At 36.6% G+C, this 24237-nt stretch overlaps 1 protein-coding gene across 1 annotated transcript in view; it reads right to left on the bottom strand.

The window, feature by feature from the left end:
* ZSWIM6 (zinc finger SWIM-type containing 6) overlaps positions 1-24237 on the bottom strand; it is a 219299-nt gene that overhangs the window by 51342 nt on the left and 143720 nt on the right. The window contains exons 3-4 of the mRNA XM_030799175.1: positions 12967-13115; positions 9476-9626 (exon numbers count right to left, since the gene is read on the bottom strand). Coding sequence (XP_030655035.1) covers positions 9476-9626; positions 12967-13115 — 300 coding nt within the window. The remainder of the gene's footprint in view (positions 1-9475; positions 9627-12966; positions 13116-24237) is intronic.

Genomic DNA, 24237 nt, shown 5'->3' with positions numbered 1-24237 from the left:
TTTATTTAGGTTTTAATAGACTGGCAGCCACAACCTATAGTTTTATGAAGCAAAGTAAAATTGCAGTCTAGGAATACATTTAAGAAAAGAGAGCCATCAACACAGATGAGAGGTTACAGTGTATCCCCTCATCCCTAGACCCCTACGGTAATTAAGTGTGCTGAACAGACAGCCATTACAGCTAACAGTAGGTGTGCTTACCCCCAATCAGCACTGGGTTGTTCTTGGAAATCCAAAGGTTATTTCTGTGATCTGCTTTCCAGAAAATTTGCATGTCACAGAATAAAGAATGTAATTCAAGAGCTGTGTGTTCTATAGATTGTACTAAATATGTAGCTTCTATCAAACATAAAACCTCTACCATTGCAATGGGGCTTTCTATTTTAATATATACCTTTTCTTATAGCTGATTATGATACAACATTACTCATTCTGAGAACACTGGCATATGTTTGGGAAAATGAACATCACGTAGAGAAAGTAAAATTAATATTTGAAAAACTGACTCATGTACAAGATAAATGTATCTGTAAATGAGATGCAATAAACAGGATCTTAAGAGTATGCATCTGTACCTATTTCATACTACATTATGAAAATCAGGGAGTAAATCACAAAAGTTAACTCATACCAAATGAATATCATAGGCACTTATATTAGAAAAGAAAAACAGAATAATCAGTCCCTTTGTTAGCTGGAGCATGGGGGGAAGAAATTGGGCCTGTGGCCCTACCACAAATAAGTTTTCATATATTCACTTGAAAGAAAGAAAAAGTTAAAATAAATGTTACTTTTACAATTAATTTTGAAACATGAACACTTAAATTTTCATAAATCACACGTAAGCAGGAAATTGTAAATCTTGGGGAGGGGGACACTGGGCCATATGAAAAAGATTTTGTAATCTTCAATATGATGGCTCCAAATCCATCTGCCAAGAAGCAGAGTTACTTGGCTAGCATACTCTCGCTTGTACACTTTCATCAGATTAAGGCTTTCATGCCAGAAATCTTTTTTTTTTTTTTTCCTGGTATACTGGTCACTGCCAGAAATGGACCCAACGACTCCACCAGTGCTAAGGAGTTAAGCATCTGAGATTTAATTTAACAGTTTCAGCTTTATTAAGCTGTCATAGAGCGGCCCCACTTTGATAACAGTAGCTGCTCCAATTATGGCTTGGTTTAGGGTTGACAAGTATAATGATTCATTCGTGGCACATGAGAAGCAATAAAAGGTTGTTTTGCATTACAGCTTTAAAAACGTGGGCATTTTTTTCATTTAATTTGTCACTTAGCTTTTGCTAAGAGGACATTTAAATTGCAGTAAAAGGCAAATGGGGCTTTTAGTTTAAATGTAATCCCCATATTTAAATGATCTGTAATGGCGCAGTGTTGGAGTGGGAACACTATTGTCTCACAGTGGGTCCTGATGGTGACATGTGACATTTGTATTCAGGTCCTGTATTATCCATGTGGCTAAAGGGCTTCCAATTTCATTTCACAGCCAGAAGCCTGCAGAAAACACCAATTAACTTGCAGATCCCATTTGCTGACAAAACTCAGCCTCTTCTCAATGTCTGGCATCTGGCAGTGCTCAGCATTTAATTCCAAAGCAGAGCCTTGAAGCAATGTGAGCCCTGTGTAGGGGCACAAAGTCAAATTCCCCCATTTTATTAAGAAGCAAAAGCCTTTCCTTTTGTAGTCCAGAAGCAACTTTAAGTTAATTTTTTGGTGAATGAATATTAAGATGTGATACTTACTGTTACTTCTACGTGAGATTCTTCACAGAACTTAGACCCCATTAAAATGGCAAGTGACCTCTGCTTGCCATCAGAGTACATAGAAGAATTTCTAGCAGTCTAGTAATGATTGGGTGGTGGCTGAGGGGCACACAGGACAAGAAGTTGTGGTCTTTATGCTGGACTGAAATCAAAGAATTTGTATAAAGCCTGGTCCTTAATTAGAAAGTAGTCCATAAGAGGGCATAACTAGAATCAGCTGGTGGAAACTTCCACCTAATAAAAATTTATACTTCTGATTGAGGGTTAAGGTACGTAATTTTCAAAACCCACTTGGAAAAGTGACATTTGACTATGAATTAAATGTGAACACTGCAAATATTATTTGACTGTATGTACCACCAGTACCCTTTTTGGTAACCAAAAAATTTAGTTGGTATTTTCTTCCTAAACAGTCATTTGTAATTCTAAGTTTCTCTAAGTACCAAAGCTCTTTAAATTGCATTCATTTAATATTAATTCAGTAATTTTTCCTTAAATGATCCCCTTCATTATAGTTTTCTTAATGCTAATTCTTTTTACTTTATAAACCATCTAACCAATCAAGTCTATACTACAGAGTTACAAAATTGAAAAAGGTTTACTTGAGGATTTTTGCATCAATGTTCATCAAGGATATTGGTCTGAAATTCTCTTTTTTGGTTATGTCTCTGCCAGGCTTTGGTATCAGGACGATGCTGGCCTCATAAAATGTGTTAGGGAGGATTCCCTCTTTTTCTATTGATTGGAATAGTTTCAGAAGGAATGGTACCAGTTCCTCCTTGTACCTCTGGTAGAATTCGGCTGCACTCCATCAGGTCCTGGACTCTTTTTGGTTGGTAAGCTATTGATTATCACCACAATTTCAGAGCCTGTTATTGGTCCATTCAGAGATTCGACTTCTTCCTGGTTTAGTCTTGGGAGGGTGTATTTGTCGAGGAATTTATCCATTTCTTCTAGATTTTCTAGTTTATTTGCATAGAGGTGTTTGTAGTATTCTCTGACGGTAGATTGTATTTCTGTGGATTGGTGGTGATATCCCCTTTTTCATTTTTTATTGCATCTATTTGATTCTTCTCTCTTTTCTTCTTTATTAGTCTTGCTAGCGGTCTATCAATTTTGTTGATCTTTTCCAAAAACCAGCTCCTGGATTCATTAATTTTTTGAAGGGTTTTTTGTGTCTCTATTTCCTTCAGTTCTGCTCTGATTTTAGTTATTTCTAGACTTCTGCTAGCTTTTGAATGTGTTTGCTCTTGCTTTTCTAGTTCTATTAATTGTGATGTTAGGGTGTCAATTTTGGATCTTTCCTGCTTTCTCTTGGGGGCATTTAGTGCTATAAATTTCCCTCTAAACACTGCTTTGAATGTGTCCCAGAGATTCTGGTATGTTGTGTCTTTGTTCTCGTTGGTTTCAAAGAACATCTTTATTCCTGCCTTCATTTCATTATGTACCCAGTAGTCATTCAGGAGCAGGTTGTTCAGTTTCCATGTAGTTGAGCGGTTTTGAGTGAGTTTCTTAATCCTGAGTTCTAGTTTGATTGCACTGTGGTCTGAGAGACAGTTTGTTATAATTTCTGTTCTTTTACATTTGCTGAGGAGAGCTTTACTTCCAACTATGTGGTCAATTTTGGAATAGGTGTGGTGTGGTGCTGAAAGAAAAGTATATTCTGTTGATTTGGGGTGGAGAGTTCTGTAGATGTCTATTAGGTCCACTTTGTGCAAAAATCCTCAATAAAATACTGGCAAACCGAATCCAGCAGCACATCAAAAGGCTTATACACCACGATCAAGTGGGCTTCATCCCTGGGATGCAAGGCTGGTTCAACATACGCAAATCAAGAAATGTAATCCAGCATATAAACAGAACCAAAGACAAAAACCACATGATTATCTCAATAGATGCAGAAAAGGCTTTTGACAAAATTCAACAACCCTTCATGCTAAAAACTCTCAATAAATTAGGTATTGATGGGACGTATCTCAAAATCATAAGAGCTATCTATGACAAACCCACAGCCAATATCATACTGAATGGGCAAAAACTGGAAGCATTCCCTTTGAAAACTGGCACAAGACAGGGATGCCCTCTCTCACCACTCCTATTCAACATAGTGCTGGAAGTTCTGGCCAGAGCAATCAGGCAGGAGAAGGAAATAAAGGGTATTCAATTAGGAAAAGAGGAAGTCAAATTGTCCCTGTTTGCAGATGACATGATTGTATATCTAGAAAACCCCATTGTCTCAGCCCAAAATCTCCTTAAGCTGATAAGCAACTTCAGCAAAGTCTCAGGATACAAAATTAATGTACAAAAATCACAAGCATTCTTGTACACCAATCACAGACAAACAGACAGCCAAATAATGAGTGAACACCCATTCACAATTGCTTCCAAGAGAATAAAATACCTAGGAATCCAACTTACAAGGGATGTGAAGGACCTCTTCAAGGAGAACTACAAACCACTGCTCAATGAAATAAAAAAGGATACAAACAAATGGAAGAACATTCCATGCTCATGGGTTGGAAGAATCAATATCGTGAAAATGGCCATACTGTCCAAGGTAATTTATAGATTCAATGCCATTCCCATCAAGCTACCAATGACTCTCTTCACAGAATTGGAAAAAACTACTTTAAAGTTCATATGGAACCAAAAAAGAGCCCGCATCGCCAAGTCAATCCTAAGCCAAAAGAACAAGGCTGGAGGCATCACGTTACCTGACTTCAAACTATACTGCAAGGCTACAGTAACCAAAACAGCATGGTACTGGTACCACAACAGAGACATAGATCAATGGAACAGAACAGAGCTCTCAGAAATAATGCCACATATCTACAACTATCTGATCTTTGACAAACCTGACAAAAACAAGAAATGGGGAAAGGATTCCCTATTTAATAAATGGTGCTGGGAAAACTAGCTAGCCATATGTAGAAAGCTGAAACTGGATCCCTTCCTTACACCTTATAAAAAATTAATTCAAGATGGATTAAAGACTTACATGTTAGACCTAAGACCATAAAAACCCTAGAAGAAAACCTAGGCAATACCATTCAGGACATAGGCGTGGGCAAGGACTTCATGTCTAAAACACCAAAAGCAATGGCAACAAAAGCCAAAATTGACAAATGGGATCTAATTAAACTCAAGAGCTTCTGCACAGCAAAAGAAACTACCATCAGAGTGAACAGGCAACCTACAGAATGGGAGAAAATTTTTGCAACCTACTCATCTGACAAAGGGCTAATATCCAGAATCTACAATGAACTCAAACAAATTTACAAGAAAAAAAACAAACAACCGCATCAAAAAGTGGGCGAAGGACATGAACAGACACTTCTCAAAAGAAGACATTTATGCAGCCAAAAAACACATGAAGAAATGCTCATCATCACTGGCCATCAGAGAAATGCAAATCAAAACCACAATGAGATACCATCTCACACCAGTTAGAATGGCCATCATTCAAAAGTCAGGAAACAACAGGTGCTGGAGAGGATGTGGAGAAATAGGAACACTTTTACACTGTTGGTGGGACTATAAACTAGTTCAACCATTGTGGAAGTCAGTATGGCGATTCCTCAGGGATCTAGAACTAGAAATAGCATTTGACCCAGCCATCCCATTACTGGGTATATACCCAAAGGACTATAAATCATGCTGCTATAAAGACACACGCACACGTATGTTTACTGCGGCACTATTCACAATAGCAAAGACTTGGAACCAACCGAAATGTCCAACAACGATAGACTGGATTAAGAAAATGTGGCACATATACACCATGGAATACTACGCAGCCATAAAAAATGATGAGTTCGTGTCCTTTGTAGGGACATGGATGAAACTGGAAAACATCATTCTCAGTAAACTATCGCAAGGACAAAAAAACCAAACACCGCATGTTCTCACTCATAGGTAGGAATTGAACAATGAGAACTCATGGACCCAGGAAGGGGAACATCACACTCTGGGGACTGTTGTGGGGTTGGCGGAGGGGGGAGGGACAGCATTAGGAGATATACCTAATGCTAAATGACAAGTTAATCGGTGCAGCAAAACAACATGGCACATGGATACATATGTAACAAACCTGCACATTGTGCACATGTACCCTAAAACCTAAAGTATAATAAAATAAATAAATAAAATAAAATAAAAAAAGAAAAAGGTTTACTTGAAAAGTAAAACATTCAGGATTTTATGAAAATATTTATTTAAACCACGCATTATACTTGTGTTATTTAACCACCACACTGTGCCCCCCAAACATCATTCTAATACATTGAAACTATCTATTGTAGTTACAGATTGATTTACATTTTGATTAGGGGGAAAAGGCACTACAATTATTTCAGGAGACTCAAAGAAAGCAGCAAGATTAAGTTATTACAGGATACTTAAGAAAATTGCCAGGGAAAAAGTCAACAAATATCTAATAGTTCACAAGTAGCGAACTTGTCCACAGCCAACTTCTGAACGTATATCCTATTTTTTTTTCTATTTATTTATTTATTTATTTATTTATTTATTTATTTATTATACTTTAGGGTTTTAGGGTACATGTGCACAATGTGCAGGTTTGTAACATATGTATCCATGTGCCATGTTGATTTCCTGCACCCATTAACTCGTCATTTAGCATTAGGTGTATCTCCTAATGCTGTCCCTCCCCCCTCCCCCCACCCCACAACAGTCCCCGGAGTGTGATGTTCCCCTTCCTGTGTCCATGAGTTCTCATTGTTCAATTCCCACCTATGAGAGAGAACATGCGGTGTTTGGTTTTTTGTCCTTGCGATAGTTTACTGAGAATGATGTTTTCCAGTTTCATCCATGTCCCTACAAAGGACACGAACTCATCATTTTTTATGGCTGCATAGTATTCCATGGTGTATATGTGCCACATTTTCTTAATCCAGTCTATCGTTGTGGGACATTTGGGTTGGTTCCAACTCTTTGCTATTGTGAATAGTGCCGCAATAAACATACGTGTGCATGTGTCTTTATAGCAGCATGATTTATAGTCCTTTGGGTATATACCCAGTAATGGGATGGCTGGGTCAAATGGTATTTCTAGTTCGAGATCCCTGAGGAATCGCCACACTGACTTCCACAATGGTTGAACTAGTTTACAGTCCCACCAACAGTGTAAAAGTGTTCCTATTTCTCCACATCCTCTCCAGCACCTGTTGTTTCCTGATTTTTTAATGATGGCCATTCTAACTGGTGTGAGATGGTATCTCACTGTGGTTTTGATTTGCATTTCAAAACTGAATGGGCAAAAACTGGAAGCATTCCCTCTGAAAACTGGCACGAGACAGGGATGCCCTCTCTCACCGCTCCTATTCAACATAGTGCTGGAAGTTCTGGCCAGAGCAATCAGGCAGGAGAAGGAAATAAAAGGTATTCAATTAGGAAAAGAGGAAGTCAAATTGTCCTTGTTTGCAGATGACATGATTGTATATCTAGAAAACCCCATTGTCTCAGCCCAAAATCTCCTTAAGCTGATTAGCAACTTCAGCGAAGTCTCAGGATACAAAATTAATGTACAAAAATCACAAGCATTCTTGTACACCAATCACAGACAAACAGAGAGCCAAATCATGAGTGAACTCCCATTCACAATTGCTTCAAAGAGAATAAAATACCTAGGAATCCAACTTACAAGGGATGTGAAGGATCTCTTCAAGGAGAACTACAAACCACTGCTCAGTGAAATAAAAGAGGATACAAACAAATGGAAGAACATTCCATGCTCATGGGTTGGAAGAATCAATATCGTGAAAATGGCCATACTGCCCAAGGTAATTTATAGATTCAATGCCATCCCCATCAAGCTACCAATGACTTTCTTCACAGAATTGGAAAAAACTACTTTAAAGTTCATATGGAACCAAAAAAGAGCCCGCATCGCCAAGTCAATCCTAAGCCAAAAGAACAAAGCTGGAGGCATCACGCTACCTGACTTTAAACTATACTACAAGGCTACAGTAACCAAAACAGCATGGTACTGGTACCACAACAGAGACATAGATCAATGGAACAGAACAGAGCCCTCAGAAATGATGCCGCATAGCTACAACTATCTGATCTTTGACAAACCTGACAAAAACAAGAAATGGGGAAAGGATTCCCTATTTAATAAATGGTGCTGGGAAAACTGGCTAGCCATAGGTAGAAAGCTGCAACTGGATCCCTTCCTTACACCTTATACAAAAATTAATTCAAGATGCATTAAAGACTTATATGTTAGACCTAAAACCATTAAAATCCTACAAGAAAACCTAGGCAATACCCTTCAGGACATAGGCGTGGGCAAGGACTTCATGTCTAAAACACCAAAAGCAATGGCAACAAAAGCCAAAATCGACAAATGGGATCTCATTAAACTAAAGAGCTTCTGCACAGCAAAAGAAACTATCATCAGAATGAACAGGCAACCTACAGAATGGGAGAAAATTTTTGCAACGTACTCATCTGACAAAGGGCTAATATCCAGAATCTACAATGAACTCCAACAAATTTACAAGAAAAAAACAAACAACCCCATCAAAAAGTGGGCAGAGGACATGAACAGACACTTCTCAAAAGAAGACATTTATGCAGCCAGAAAACACATGAAGAAATGCTCATCATCACTGGCCATCAGAGAAATGCAAAACGTATATCCTATTAATAGGAAAAAGAAAATACTGGTATCACATCCCTTACCAACTTGCTGCATAACCCTGGATTACACAGTGTCATGTTGTGGAAGTCTCCTAACCTCTGGGGAGTTATTTCCTTATCCGTAAAACAGCTAATCTCAAATACCCCTTCCAATTATGGTCATTTGGTATCTTCACGGACAACAGCATCTTTTGGTTTAGACTACACCTGGGATCAATCAGCATGATGTGGTCCATCATTAGCCAAGAAAAATTGCACTGAGACTAGGATCTTCTAGTAAATATAGACATTACTTCTCATAAAATTAATACAGGCACTGATATATTTGTCAAAATTTCAGGTGTCACTTACAGATTTATTAATAAAAAGACAAGATAATAAACACATCATTCATTATTTCCCTAGCGATGAACATTGGGTACCAAGACTCATCCAAACAAAATTCCCAGTATTCTTTTAATGAACATGACTAGTGGATTTCTCATTTTTTTGAACACTTGCTATATTTGTATCTTTAACTGCCAGGAATTTAGGAAGCAATAAATATTAGAATTTGCTGTATTTTTCCATTCTGAGGATCAACAGTTCATTTAAATCTATAGCAGCCAAAAATAAAATGAATATCCAACTAATTTTAATAATTCCAGTGTGGGGAGAAGGGGGAAGAAAGACTCTAAATTTTAGCTGAATCGATTACAATATTAATCTAGAAATAAGTAACCAGTTCTACAATATAAAACTGCTATTTTAAAATAATACAGCTTTTTTTTTTCAAATACTTAAAGGGAGATTCCTGCACTTAACTTTTCTCGAGCTCAGGCAATTCCCCCAAAACCCTGCTAAGGTTGTTTTCTGTAAATGCCAGCCCAAGTTCTAAATCCTCCTATGCTTCTAACCTATATATTGGCAACACGTTCCATGTATGAGCAGCTCTCTCTTCAGCAATACTACGACTATGTTCTTGAAACATCTGACTATGGTATTTATCCATATGCAAATCAATGATAATTTGTGAGGAAACATGCTTACCCAGCTCATCCCAGAGCTGCCTGTATTTGTCAGTCATTGCAGTGCCTTGTTGCCGCCAAAGTGACAGGCGAGGGTCAGCCATGAATTGTTCTGTTATCAAGGTCAACATGCGGGCCCCATTGGAGTCCCTCATCTTTAACATCTCCCGCACCTAGTGGGGAAAAACAGACCTTTAGAAAATTGTTCAAAACAAAAACACAACAAAACCCCACAGTAACACAAGAGACAAACCACCACTTTTCTCTGTTTCTCTCACTCTCTCTCTGTCTCTGTGTGTGTGTGTGTGTGTGTGTGTGTGTGTGGTGGGGGATGGGCGGGGAGGTGTCAAGCCTTCACACCAGCCCTCTTAAGCAAACAAAATATATAATTTAAAACCACTCCCTACCCTAAATAGCAATTTAATCAAAGAAATGACCATTAATTATTTTGAATTATATTTTAGAATCCATATGAAGAAAAAATGCTCTCAATCACAAAAATGTTCTGGTTGGGTCTTACACACTGATTAAGGTGAGTACATCGTGTTTCATATGTCCAGTACAAACTTTTTTTCCAGTTCTCCTTCAAAGTATCTCTCTTATCTAAACCAAGTACATTTTGTGATTCAAGATTACACTCCAACAAAGTAGGCATTCATGCTTTGACAAACCACAGAAGTAAAATCTGGCACTGGGAACAGGTATCTGAACCTACCTAGTTTACCAAAACAGGTTTAAACAAGGTGCTGCTGTTTCCTCGCATAAAATGAGATGCTATAATTTTAGTAAGATACCATAACTTTGCTAGCCTAAAGAAATACAATATCAAAACAAACAGGACAAACAGTTTGGCACCTTCCTGACTCTCCAACTGATTGTACTTACCATCGGAGAAGCACAGCCTAATGCAGAGTCCATTGAGAACTCAAGAAATCTTCTAAGTAGATCTGATAATGTGTATAATAACAACACTTGGCCTTTAGTTTTTTTAGGAACAGCTTTGTTGAGACACAATTGATATACCATACAATTCACCAATTTAAACCGTACAATTCAATGGTTTTTAGTATATTCACAGTTGTGCAAGTCCTTCAATTTTTGAGATAAATTAGTAATTGCATAAAGGTTCTCTCTCACTTAAGTTATTTATATAAAGAGCAGCAGCATACTTCTATTTACTCAGATGGGGTTGTTTTTGCAATGGTGAAAGAAAATGGACAGCCCTGTTAAGTTCAAGAACTCTCTTGCTCTATATGGGTGATCCATGAAGCAGAATAATAACCACAGATCTAATAAGTTAACTTTGCCTCTCAAGTTGGAACTTTAAGCTTCGTCCATTACTCTTGTGCTACATTTCCCAAATAAAAGAAAGGAAAAAAGAAACACAAGGGTAAGCCTCTCTGCAGGAAGCCCTAAATGAATCCATCCACTTCAAAAATGTATACTGCTGTGTATTCAATAAGTAAGAATCTCAGCTGTAATTTCCCCATAAGAAATTACTGGAGCAAGGTCACAAGCAGTAGAAAAGGTGGGGTGGTTGGTCCTTCTTTCAGGACTCTCTCTATGTGAAAGGCAAGGAAAGGCGAAAATAATAGATCTTCAATAAAGCAGCCTAAATCTAGAATAGATCCTGCCTGAGGTCTGCACCCTCAAGAAATGGAACTTCCTCATCTGCTTTAGAATTTGAGCTTTATAAAGAACTCAAAAGCACTTCTACCCCGAATCACAATGGTTGTGCTTCCAGGAGCGTTACTTCAGTATTCCTATAAAGGAGTTTGTTCCCAATATGAAAGTACTAAAAACTCATTAACAGGTGAAGATGGAGGAAGAAAAGGAGTTGCCATTTATTGGATACAATGTTAAAGAGTTTTACATTTATACTTACTATTTAATTTTCGTAACAACCATGTAAAATAGGCCAGATTATAATCCCCATTTTATGAATTATAAAACCAAGCCTCAGAGAAGTAAAATAACTCACCCAATGGACAAGCGGAACAGCTTGGATCAGAACCCATATCTGTCTTAACTTCAAATTATGCTAATTCCAAAATTAGAGGTTGCTATTACTTCATATGGCATACATAATGTGTATATAATATATAGGGATAAAAAGAACAACTGCACACCAGGCTAATAATACATCTTTCGAACTGTTTCTAACATAAGAATATATGAAATACTTCCTGCGTGTCTAAATATACTAAATCTTTTACATTATTAGTATTTGTGGATTTGATTTAATGTTTTTCTGGTAGATTTCTAACCTACTACGCAGCAACAGCAATGAAAATAAACACTTTACTCTTAAGTATATAAAACAGAACTCTCTATTTAACCAGCACTCATGTACATCTATAGCCTAATGGTAATTAATTTTCGGACTGTTGACCCGGAGGCATGACATGAGTTTGAAGTGCCTGTGAATCATCAAAGAATGCTTAAATCATATGTAAAGTAGTATTAGAGTTAAATGTATTTTATTGTAATCTAATTCTGGGGAAATTGGCAATCTACATATGGTATACGGGAAAAATCTTTATGAACATGGTATTGATTAAGCAGAATACACTATTCCTGGCCATACCCAGTAACAGCGTTTACTCTAATTCTTTCGAACTAAAAAAAAAATCTTTTAATTACAGCAAATATTAGAGAAGATATTCAACAAAAGCATCAATGAACAGTTATCTGTTCCTTTAAAACCAATGTTAATACATTAATCATAATGATGACTATACCCCCAATTAAAATATAATGATTTAATATTATTCAAAAAGCATTTTATCCAGTATTTACAAATGTGTGTATGGTACTGAAACTTCTGTATAAAGCAAAACACACAGCTTCCACTCACAAGGAACTTATGACCAAGATAATTTAAATTCTTGAGCCATCAATTTTTAATGATGAAGATGAACAGTAGACAGCATCATTTAACACCATTATCACAACAATTTTAGGAGATATGTTATTATTAGCTAATTTTCTAGATGAGAAAATTAACAAATAATTTGCCAAGGTTTATATACTTAGAAAGATCTACAACTTGGATTCAAACTGAGATCTATATGACTCTAAAACTCAAGCTTTTGAAATTAACTTACAGATACTGACATTATTAAACTAAATAATTAAAGCACACTTTAGGGATTATGAAACTATGTTCTCTTGGGAAAATTAACTAGAAAGGGAAAAACTTGAAAAAATGGCATTTTGAATAACACTGTTAATTATTTTGCTTTTATTATTGTAAGAGGTTTTTCAAAACTGTATAAATTATCACCATTTTATTGATAGGAACTGAGAGAGACAAAAATGTCCCATATCTTGTCTAAGATCACCTAAAGAAAGAAAAGCTTGCATTACAATACAAAAGTTTCTATTGGTCAACTAAGACCCTGTTCTTTAATTTTTAAAAGAGGCTTTATCCTATTGTAGACATGATCATATTTAGATAGTCCCTATATATGTATATATTTAGAATATTTCTTTAGAAATAGACAATCATACCTTTGCAAAGAGCAAATTAAGCTGCTTCCCTGATCCGTGGTACCCGCCCTGGGAAAGGAACAGTTTAACCTGTTCTTGAACCTGCTCTTCATCTAAGTGCCAGCAGTTTTCATCATCTATACTAGCACCTGCTGTTGGATCAGGAGCACCTAGAAATAGAAAGAAAAATAATAACACAGGGTAGATAAAAACTCTGTGCTAAAAGGATTAATTAAGACTCTTTTTGCCTACTTTAATTCAATCTCAATTTCAATTATACATACAAATTTATGACAAAGTAAATACAAGGATCACTCTTATTTCCAGAACTTTCCTGATTTGTGCTAAGTCAAATGCAGATTACTTTAGAATTGAGATATTTCTATTTTTTAGGTTCAGAGACTATTATCTCTGGAGATGAATTTATAGGTTCTCTAAAAAATTGAATTCACACAAGTGTTTCATTGTAAATACATGATGTTTATAAAGCTGCGTAGGCCATGCTGGAAAAAATGTTTTTCAAAGACTTTAGGAAAATACGAGACAAGTAAGCTTAGCAGAGTATTTCTCTCTTTACTATGTTAATTCAGTAAGTTTTCACCATTATCTGCTGCTGTATAAACTACATGCTGACATAAGTCTTTAGTTGCAGAAAACCGAAGATTAAAAAGGGAAATCAAGCCACATGGGAACAGGCAGTGCAGCTGTTGTATTAAACCAGGTTGTAGTATCACCTTGCCAAACTGCATAAATATTTTATTGCTGAAGTACACACAAAGATAACAGCTAAGTAATAAGCCCTGTGTGTGTAGACTACCTTAGAAATTTAAAAAGCTACCCAGATATTTAGGCAGGTAAAGATTGTTTCATTATTTGCCAATAAAATAAAATGGTATTTTAAGGTCTAAGATTCATAAGTAGTACAAAAAAATTTAGATCTAAAAACTGTTCATCCTCAGTGTTTCATCTGCTTATCAACCCTTAAAAAAATACATCTGTAGGTGTGGTTTTGTATTACTTTTCTTGTCTTCTAATGATCTAAGGCAGACTCAATTAACCAAAGAAATAATCACTAACATCTGCTTAGAACCAGGGTCTACCAGTCTCTAGTAGAGGAAGGCAGTGGGGCCCTGAGCCTGCCTGCAAAATTATATGTTCATTCATTCATTCAGCCAGTCAGCATATTTACTGAGTGCCTGACTCAATGCCAGCCTCTCTGCTAGACTTGGTACAAAATAGACAGAATTCCTGTCCTCACTGAATCTACAACCTAGTTCAGAGGCTTTCAAATTTTGCTGAACAAGACCCACAATAAGAAATATATTTCACATCATGCCTAATATGCTTATGTGTCTGTGTGTTTGTATGATTACTCTGCAAAAATTTGATGAAAGTGTCCTTACTATAAGCAAAGGCTCAATATTTTCTACTCCATTTCATTTTTTAAAGAGGGCTTGTCACAATTTTTAAAACTGATTTTATAACCTATAACAGGTGGCCACCCACTATCTGAAAAACACTCTTTTAAGTTTTTGAGATAAATATCAATCTAATAATCATATGTATAAATGTATAATAAATGGTAATAACTGCTCAGAGGAAGAGCGCAGGGTGATGGAAAACTCTATCATCAGAGAATTCTGACTGGGCCTTGGATTGTTAGGGTAAGCATACCTTGACGAAATGGCACTGAGCTGAGATCTGCCTTAAGTGGATTAAAAGCTAAATAAAAATGAACTGAAGGTCAGGAAAGGAGAGAAGGGTCTGCACATGAGAAGAACTTGAGCATAGCCCTTAGGCAGGAAAAAACATGGTACATGGAAGAAATAAAACACAGTCTATGCAACCCAAGAATAGAAGATGAGGGGAAGAGTAATACAAGATAATCCTGGAGAAAAGAAGCAGGGTCAGACTGAGTGCCTTGGTTGGCGAAGAGCTTAGTTTTTTTCCCTGAGAGTAATGAATGGGAATTCATGACAACTTATCCAAAGTGGAAGAAAGAAATAGTCTAAATAATAAAAGATGTTTTGTCCTGATATGCATTAATTTCAACATTCCTACCGCAAATATTATGCAGCCATAAAAATGAATGTGGAGATTCTCTATGCATTACAATGGAAAGATATCCAGGACATACTGTTGATTGAAAAAAAAATCAAGGAGAATAAAAGTATACACCGTATACCACTTTTCAAGCAATTAATGATGTTTATGCCAGATAGACTAACCAAGAAAAGGAGAGAGAAGATGCAAATAAATAAAATCAGAAATGAAAGCAGAGACATTAAAATTGATACCACAGAAATACAGAAGATGATCAGAGACCTATTATGAACAACTATATGCTCCAAAACTAGAAAACCTAGAAAAACAGAAAAGCCTGACCAGACCAGTAATGAGTGGCAAGACTGAATCGGTAATAAAGAATCTCCCAGCAAAGAAAAGCCCAGGATCAGATGGATTTACAGCCTAATTCTACCAAACGTAGGAAGAAGAACTAATACTAATTGTCTTGAAACTGTTCCAAAAAATCAGAAGACAGAATCCTCCCTAACTCATTATACAAGGCTAATGTCAGTATGGTACCAAAACTAGACAAGGACACCACACAAAAAGAAAACTAGAGACCAATATCCCTGATGAACATAGACATAAAACTCCTTTAAAAATACAAGCAAACCCAATCCAACAGTATGTCACAAAGATTATACACCATGATCAAATGGGTTTTACACCAGGGATGCAAGGATTGTTCAACATGCAAATTGAGAAATGTGATACCAGAATAAAGAACAAAAACCATATGATTATCTCAATAGACACAGAAAAGCCATTTGTAAAATTCAGCATCTCTTCATGATAAAAAACCCTCAGCAAACTAGGCATAAAAGGAATATACCTCAAAGTAATAAAGGCCATATATGACATACCCACAGCCAACATCATACTGAATGGGGAAAAGTTGAAAGCATTCTAAGAACTGGAATAAGACAAGGATGCCCATTTTCACCACTCATATTCAACATAATGCTGGAAGTCCTAGTCAGAGCAATCAGTCAAGAGAAATAAATAAAAGGCATCCAAATTGGAAAATAAGCAGTCAAATTATCCCTGTTCACGGATGATGCAATCTTCCATCTAGAAAAACCTGAAGACTCCACCAAAAAATGATTCAATTTGATAAACGAATTCAGTAAAGTTGCAGGATGCAAAATCAACATACAAAAAGTAGTGTTTCTATACGCCAATAACATTCTACCTAAGAACCAAATCCTACTTACAGTAAGTACCAAAAAACAAAATAAAATACTTAAGAATAGATTTAACCAAGGAGGTAAAATATTTCTACAAAAAAACTATAAAACAGTGATGAATGAAATTAAAGATGACACAAACAAATGGAAAAACATCCCATACTCATGGATCAGAAGAATTAATACAGGTAAGATGACTCTATTGCCCAAAGCAATCTACAGATTCAAAGCAATCTTTATCCAAATACTGACATTTTTCACAGAATTAGACCAAAGAATCCTAAAATTCATATGGAACCAAAAAAAGAGGCCAAATAGCCAAAGCAATCCAAATAAATAAAAAGAACAAAGCTGGAAGCATCATATTACCTGGCTGCAAATTATACTACAAGCCTATAGTAACCAAAACAGCCTGGTGCTAGTATAAAAAGACACATAGACCAATGAAACATAACAGAGAACTCAGAAATAAAACCACATATTTACAATCAACTGATCTTCCACAAAATTCACAAGAATATACACTAGGGAAAGGATGCCCTTTTCAATAAATGGTGCTGGGAAAATTGTATAGCCACATGCAGAAGACCAAAACTGGACTCCTATGTCTCATCATAAAATGTAAGACCTGTAACTATAAAAATACTAGAAGAAAACCTAGGGAAAATTCTCCTGGACACTGGTCTACGCAAAGCATTTATGACAAAGACCTCAAAAGCACAGAAACAAAAATAGAGAAATGGGACTTATTTAAACTAAAAAGCTTCTGTACAGCAAAAGAAATAACAGAGTGAAGGGACAACCTGCAGAATGGAAGAAAATATTTGCAAACTATTCACCTGACAAGGAACAAATATCCAGAATTTACAAGGAAATCAAACAACTCAACAAAAAAAAACCCACAAATAATCCCATTAAAAAGTGAGCAAAAGACATGAGACATTTTTCAAAAGAAGACATGTAAATGGCCAACAGGCACATGAAAAAATGCTCAACATCACTAACCATGAGAGAAATGCAAGTCAAACCCACAATGAGATATCATCTTATACCAGTCAGAATTGCTATTATTAAAAAGACAAAAAATAACAGATGTTGGTGAGGATGCAGAGAAAACAGAGCTCTTATACACAGTTGGTGGGAATATAAATTAGTATAACATCTATGGAAAGCAGCATGGAGATTTCTCAAATAACTAAAAATAGAACTACCATTCCATCCAGCAATCCCACTACTGGGTATCTACCCAGAGGAAAAGAAAACATTATATGAAAGACACCTGCACTCCTATTTTATATCACAGCATTTTTCATGATAGCAAAGATATGGAATCAATCTAAGTGTCTATCAATGAATGATGTGTACAGATACACAATGAAATACTATTTGGCCATAAAAAAAAGAATGAAATCACATCCATGCGGCACCATAGATGGAACAAGACGCCATTATATTAAGTCAAACACATCAGACACAGAAAGACAAATACCACATATTCTCACTGATAAGTGGCAGCTTATGTACAGAAGGGCATGGAGTGTGTGGAACGATAGACAATGAAGACTTGGAAGAGTCGGAGGGTGGGTGACAAGAAATTACTTAATGGGTACAATGTACATTATTCAGGTGATGGATGCTCTAAAGCCCAGACTATACACCATGAAATCTATGCATGTAACAAAATTACTCTTGTACCTCAAAATTTATACAAATAAAAAATGATAATAAACGAAATACATATAAATAATGAGGTTTATAAAAGAGCTTACATGTCAGTATCTCCTTATCTATGCCAAAAATATTTTGGAAGGACAATTTAAAGAGTACAGGTAACCTAGTTACATGGGGGAAGGAAACATCTTTTAAAATTTTGGAACCATGTGAATATATTTACGTATCTAAAAAAGTCACTTTATCTGAAATACGGAGGATGAATTGAGGGGCAAAAATACATAATGCTATTCTGATGGTGTACACATGTACACACAGGATGATGATAGTTGCTTGAAAAACAGCAATGACAGCAGAAATGGAGAAGCTGACAAGATTTCATAAATGCAACAACAACTTGGTGAGTAAATGGATATGTGAAGTATGGGAGATGAACAGATGGCGAGAGACATGAGTTTCTGGATTAAACAACCATACGGAATACTGGAAAACTCACTGACACACAGACCACCAGAGAAGGACAAGATTTGGGAGTTGGGAGGGGCAGTGTTTAGGTCATGAGCTTAATTTTAGATATGGTGAATTTGACATACCCTTGAGACAGTGGAGAAGAGGGAAGAGGATTTCAAGGAGAAAGCTGGATATACTATGGGAAGCAGCAAACTGTTTAAGAGCATCTAGGACCAAATCCTAAGGAAGGCCAACATTTAAAGGCTGCATAAGTAAATGAGCAAGGATGACAAAGAAAATGAGTGGCCTCTTAGGAAGAGTTGGAGAGACCAAGTCTTCCAGAAGAAGGAGAAAGTCATTCCAAGCAGGGACTAGACAAGTACATAAAAGTGAAGCTCCATGAGAGCAAGAATTGTATCTGCCCTGCTCACCATTGCTTCCTAACACCCAGCCACTATCAGGAGATCAAGTACTGGGAGGAAGGGGAAAAGAGGGAGGCAGAAAGGCACATAAACATTTTCCCCCCTGGAAAAAGAATTCTACTTAAAAGGTTAAGAACCACTATAAAGCATCCTCATAAACATTATCTCATTTTCTCCTCACAATGTCCCCTGGAGGCGAGTATAGATCATGATCCCCATTCTACAGGAGAAATGGGTTCCAAGTTGGTTATGACTTGTACACAGCCACCCTGCTAAATCCAGTCTCCAGATTCTTTTTTCTGCCGATGAACATATTCCAGGATCATAGAGCTAATTTTGAGCCCCGTGGTCATCAAGGCAGGTCTGTCAACCCTAAAGCAAAGAAATATTTAAGAAAGGGTACTGGTGTGTTTGTAGGCATTTGTTAGCATGCCTCTCTTTTACAGAAAGCTTTAAGGACACACAATGATGTGAAGTTAACTACTAGGTCTATAACTGTATCCCACAGAAATTCAGACTGTAATCCATCCCATCTTTTTGATTCTACAGACACACATGCACACACCCCTGCACAAAATACCTATGGATTCTTTACATAAATGCATCAAAAGAGACTTTCCAAACAGCTATAGAATCTTGACTTTTATTTTTAAACTCTTCCCAACATGCTCCTTGGAAATCTGACATATCCCTCCTTATCCTCTTCACAGGGAAAACTCTAAGTAGCTACTGACCATCCATTTCCACTGTTCCTTCTGATAAATTGAGATAAATAATACAGTCTTCCATCTCGAAAAACATCTAGCCTCACAGTGGTTACTTCTCCTAATTTGTGTCATTTTTAAGTTGTTCTCTATGGGCACCAAGGGCCAAAATCCACAAGGAGATCTGCCCCAGAACTACTTGGATGGGGGTTGTCTGCTGTGGCATGACTGAAGGCATTTCAGCTGCTTGGGTCATACCCATGTAAGACTTGGGGGTTTGGTTTGCCACAGAAATAGCCAAATATTTTAAGAAGACCTGAATTTGGTCCAGTCTTCTGTGGCCTGCTTGAACTGGCAAAGGGGTGACCATTCAGTTATCCTCCAAAAACTTCAGAATATACTCCACTTATTTTTTTCATGCTAATAGTGAAAAGTGATAGAAGAATACAGAAATTACTCTTGACTTGAACTACACAATGTGTATTTTTCCTTAAAACTGGATAGGTTTTAAAGACACTATTTTATATATATATATAAATTTAATTTTATTTATTTATTTATTTATTTATTTATTTATTTATTTATTTATTTATTTTTGAGACAGAGTCTCGCTCTGTCGCCCAGGCTGGAGTGCAGTGGTGCGATCTCAGCTCACTGCAAGCTCCACCTCCTGGGTTCACGCTATTCTCCTGCCTCAGCCTTACAAGTAGCTGGGACTACAGGTGCCCGCCACCACGCCTGGCTAATTTTTTTTTTTTTTTTTTTTTTGTATTTTTAGTGGAGACGGGATTTCATCCTGTTAGTTAGGATGGTCTCGATCTCCTGACCTCGTGATCTGCCCACCTTGGCCTCCCAAAATGCTGGGATTACAGGTGTGAGCCACCATGCCCGACACTAATATTTTTAAAATATGACGGATTTTAAAATTGCTTTAATGGACAATTTACATACATATATACAGATTTTGGTTCAAGTGGAGAAAAATCTAATAGCAAATGTATAAATACATGAATTATGTTTTCTCAAGTTTTTAAGAAAATTTGAATACTTGTTCCCTCCAAAACTCATGTTGAAATTTAAACCCCAATGTGGCAGTATTGAAAGGTGGGGCCTTTTAAGAGGTGAATGGATCATGAGGGCTCTGCCATGGTGAATGTATTAATCCATTCTTGGATTAATGTATTAATGGCTTAATGGGTTATCATGGGAGGGAACTGGTGTCTTTATAAGAAGAGGAAGAGATACCTAAGCTACCATGTTAGCATGCTCAGCTCCCTTACCATGCAATGCCCTGTGCCCACAGAGTCCCCACCAGCAAGAAGGCTCCCACAAGATGCAGCCTCTCAACCTTGGACTTCTCAGTCTCAAGAACTATAAGAAATAAATTCCTTTTCTTTATAAATTACTCAATTTCTGGTATTCTGTTATAAGCAACAGAAAGATGAATGGATTCATTACGTTGGGTTTTATTTATTTATTTATTTATTTATTTATTTATTTATTTTGGTAAGCTAGTATTAGAATTAACTTACTTCTTGATAGTACTGGGCAAGAGGGAAATGCACTGGACAAAAAAAAAAAAAAATGGCCCAAAGTCTATATACCAGTTGAGAGAATGGATTAGAATTCAGAAGATTTCAGTCCTATGCACTGTCTGGAAAAACTATGCATTTTCCAGCAAATAACTTAAGCTCTTCAGGCCTCCATTTCCTTAACTCTAAAATTCTATAATGTAAGAAAAAAAATTAACTGAGCAATAAAAATTAGGAATCTGCTCATGTGATATAGAAATCTTCCTGACTTACTCATAAGACTGCAAGCAAAGATAACTAGTAGATAAATAAAACATAAATTCACTCTATATACAACTCAACATTTTAGGAATAAGACATATACCCTATACATCATAGACAAGGAAATTTAATGTCTACAACAATAATTTCCCCCAAAAGTGCAAATTCATGTATTTAACTTTAATGCTAAATTTTAACTATTTATTTTTACTATACTTTAAGTTCTGGGATACATGTGCAGAACATGCACATAGGTATACACGTGCCATGGTGGTTTGCTGCACCCATCAATCCGTCATCTACATTAGGTATTTCTCCTAATGCTATCCCTCCCCTAACCCCCCATGCTCCCCGACAGGCCCCGGTGTGTGATGTTCCCCTCCCCGTGTCCATGGGTTCTCATTGTTCAACTCCCACTTATGAGTGAGAACATGCAGTATTCGGTTTTCCATTCTTGTAGTTTTAACTATTTAAATCCTAACATGTCTTTATTACATGCATTACAATGTTGCCTAAGCCTTATATAAAATGTAAGATTTGCAAAATTTATGTCTACTTGTTAATGGCTGTCTATAATCAAAGACAAACCTCTCAACATTTAGCTTTGAGAAGGGAATGCAAAAAGAAACATAACTCATGTATTTATACATTTGCTATTAGATATTCCCACCATTGGGCAGGAACCAGAATCTGTATGTATGTAAATTAAATGGTCCATTAAAATGTTTTAAAGCCTATCGTGTTTTTACTCTTATTTATATTTATAATAATAAATGCTATATTTACAACTGTATAATTAATCTTTGTGGGCATTTTATTACTGAAGCTTAATTCTTCAGGCCTTCAGGGAAAGTCAGATTATCTGTTGGAAAAAAAAAGTAGAACAATTTGGTCTCTCATTCCCAGAGATGGATGCGTGAATTTGATTTACCCGCCTACCTTGGTAATTTAATGTCACAGACAGAAAGCAAAGGAGAATTCATGGACATGAAGGACCACTATCTAAGTCTTTGGCGTCCCCTGTCTACTGTTTGATTTGGTTCTGATTTAGGTGTGATTTATCCCAACATCAAACTCGCTTGCCCCAGTAGTTCTCAAAAGTAAGGGCATATCAAAATGCTGGAGGCATATTGTGAAAAACAGATGCTGAGATACCACTTCAGACCCACTGAATCAGAATCTTTGCTGGGGATAAAAAAGGTGGGAGCGGTAGAGTTCCGTTTGGAGAGAATGTTAAGCAGGGTGGCACATTTTAGATCTTAATAATTAAAAGTATTCATGATCCTGAGGCATCAGACAGACACCTCTCCGGTGTATCTAATAAAGCATATATAAGCCATACCGAATGAGGTATCTGTCTCACATCATGGATACAGTTACTTACAGGTGTTAGATACCACCAAATCATTATGCAGATTTTAAACTGGGCTATGAAGACACATTTATAACTCGCTTATGCTGTGTCTGGCGCATGGAGCTATTCACAGCTTTTACTTCTAATTGAAGACTTAGTGCTTTATTTTATCTTACTTTGCTGGAAAACAAATTCAAAACAAGAAAGAGTGAAGGTCTTCTGTTTACAAAGTTAACATATTCATCTTAACTGTGATCCAACTGCCACAGTAACACCGTTTTCCAAATAATGCTTTTACATTTATATTTATGTAGCAGTGTCCCTTTTTGTTAAAATTGATTTCTCAAATTCAACCTATTCAGGCAGAATTTAGGCAGCAGATGTCTACACTGAAGAGGTGATTAATTCAGCCTCTTTTGGGGACCTAGAGAAGGCCATCTCCTACAGTTTTAGTGTTTGCTGTTAAAGCTAGGAAACATTAAGTCGGTGGCTTACAAAGGCCTTGGTCGACCTGTCTTACAGGCAAAATCCTGACATCAACCATTGGCACTGAGAGGGAAAAGGCAAGACAACAAACTTTAGCGACTCAGGCTCAAAAAGATGTCTTTCTTTACAGCAGAGAGGAGAGAACTAGAAGACCTCTGAAAAATGGTGTACACTCAATAAACACACTCTTTAGAAAAGATTTAAGTTTTATCCTGAATTAAAGTCTCCTTTCAAAGGGGTAACTAATGCCTTTATTTCAATTTACAATTTTGCTGTAGTTGAAACAGCCAGATCTTTCGTCACCTTCCATCCTCTATGGTCACTCCACATAATTCTACTGCCGTAATATAGTGTGGTGTCCTCTACAGGAGCTGTCAGAGGACAAGCCATTTTCCTCATTGTGGAGGCTAATGACAGAGGAAGGCCTGATGTGCACCGGGTTCTGCTCCCCCAACAAACCACCTTCCTTTTAGCTAAATGCCAAGGAAGTAAATAAGCAGCACTGCCATCAGCATATATCTCAGGGAACTCAAATAGACCTGCCAGGGTTTATGGCCCCTCCTCTATTATTTTCCTCTCTTCTGACTTTATTATTCATCTCTTATTATTTAATTTACTTCAACAGTTCAATAGTATACGTATTCATGTACAGAAATAATCATGTATTTTATATGGAAAAGAGCAATAAAGTATTTGTACATTCTCCAATGCTCATTAAAAAATGCAGAGTAAAAACACAGAGTGCTTTTCAGGTAAGTTATTTTCCATTACTTATCTAATAAATGTATTAATGATTACTCAGTACACAAATATAAATATTTAAGTGCAAAGTTCTCAGGAAGTCTTACTATTACATAATCCAACTCTTCAGATTTATTAAAAGAGATCAACTATGTTTGCAGGCTTTAAGAATAGTTGGCTCCAATTATTTTTAAAAGACTTAAAAAAAAAAGCTGGTTCACAAATATTTTCCTTAAATATTTACCACTGCCCTTGAGGACTCCTATCAACTGCCACATCACAATGATGATGGTAATAGCAGCTCACTTTTACTCCTTGACCATCCTGACCTTATGAAATGGGCACTCTTCAGTGTCCACATTTTACAACGAAGAAAACTGAGGCCTGAAGACATTCAGTTACTTGCCCCTGGTAACA

The sequence above is a fragment of the Nomascus leucogenys genome, chromosome 18 (genome assembly GCF_006542625.1).
Source record: "Nomascus leucogenys isolate Asia chromosome 18, Asia_NLE_v1, whole genome shotgun sequence".
Taxonomy (NCBI): Eukaryota; Metazoa; Chordata; class Mammalia; order Primates; family Hylobatidae; genus Nomascus; species Nomascus leucogenys.
The sequence above is the reverse complement of the archived record's forward strand: the minus strand, read 5'-3'. Positions and strand labels throughout refer to the sequence as shown.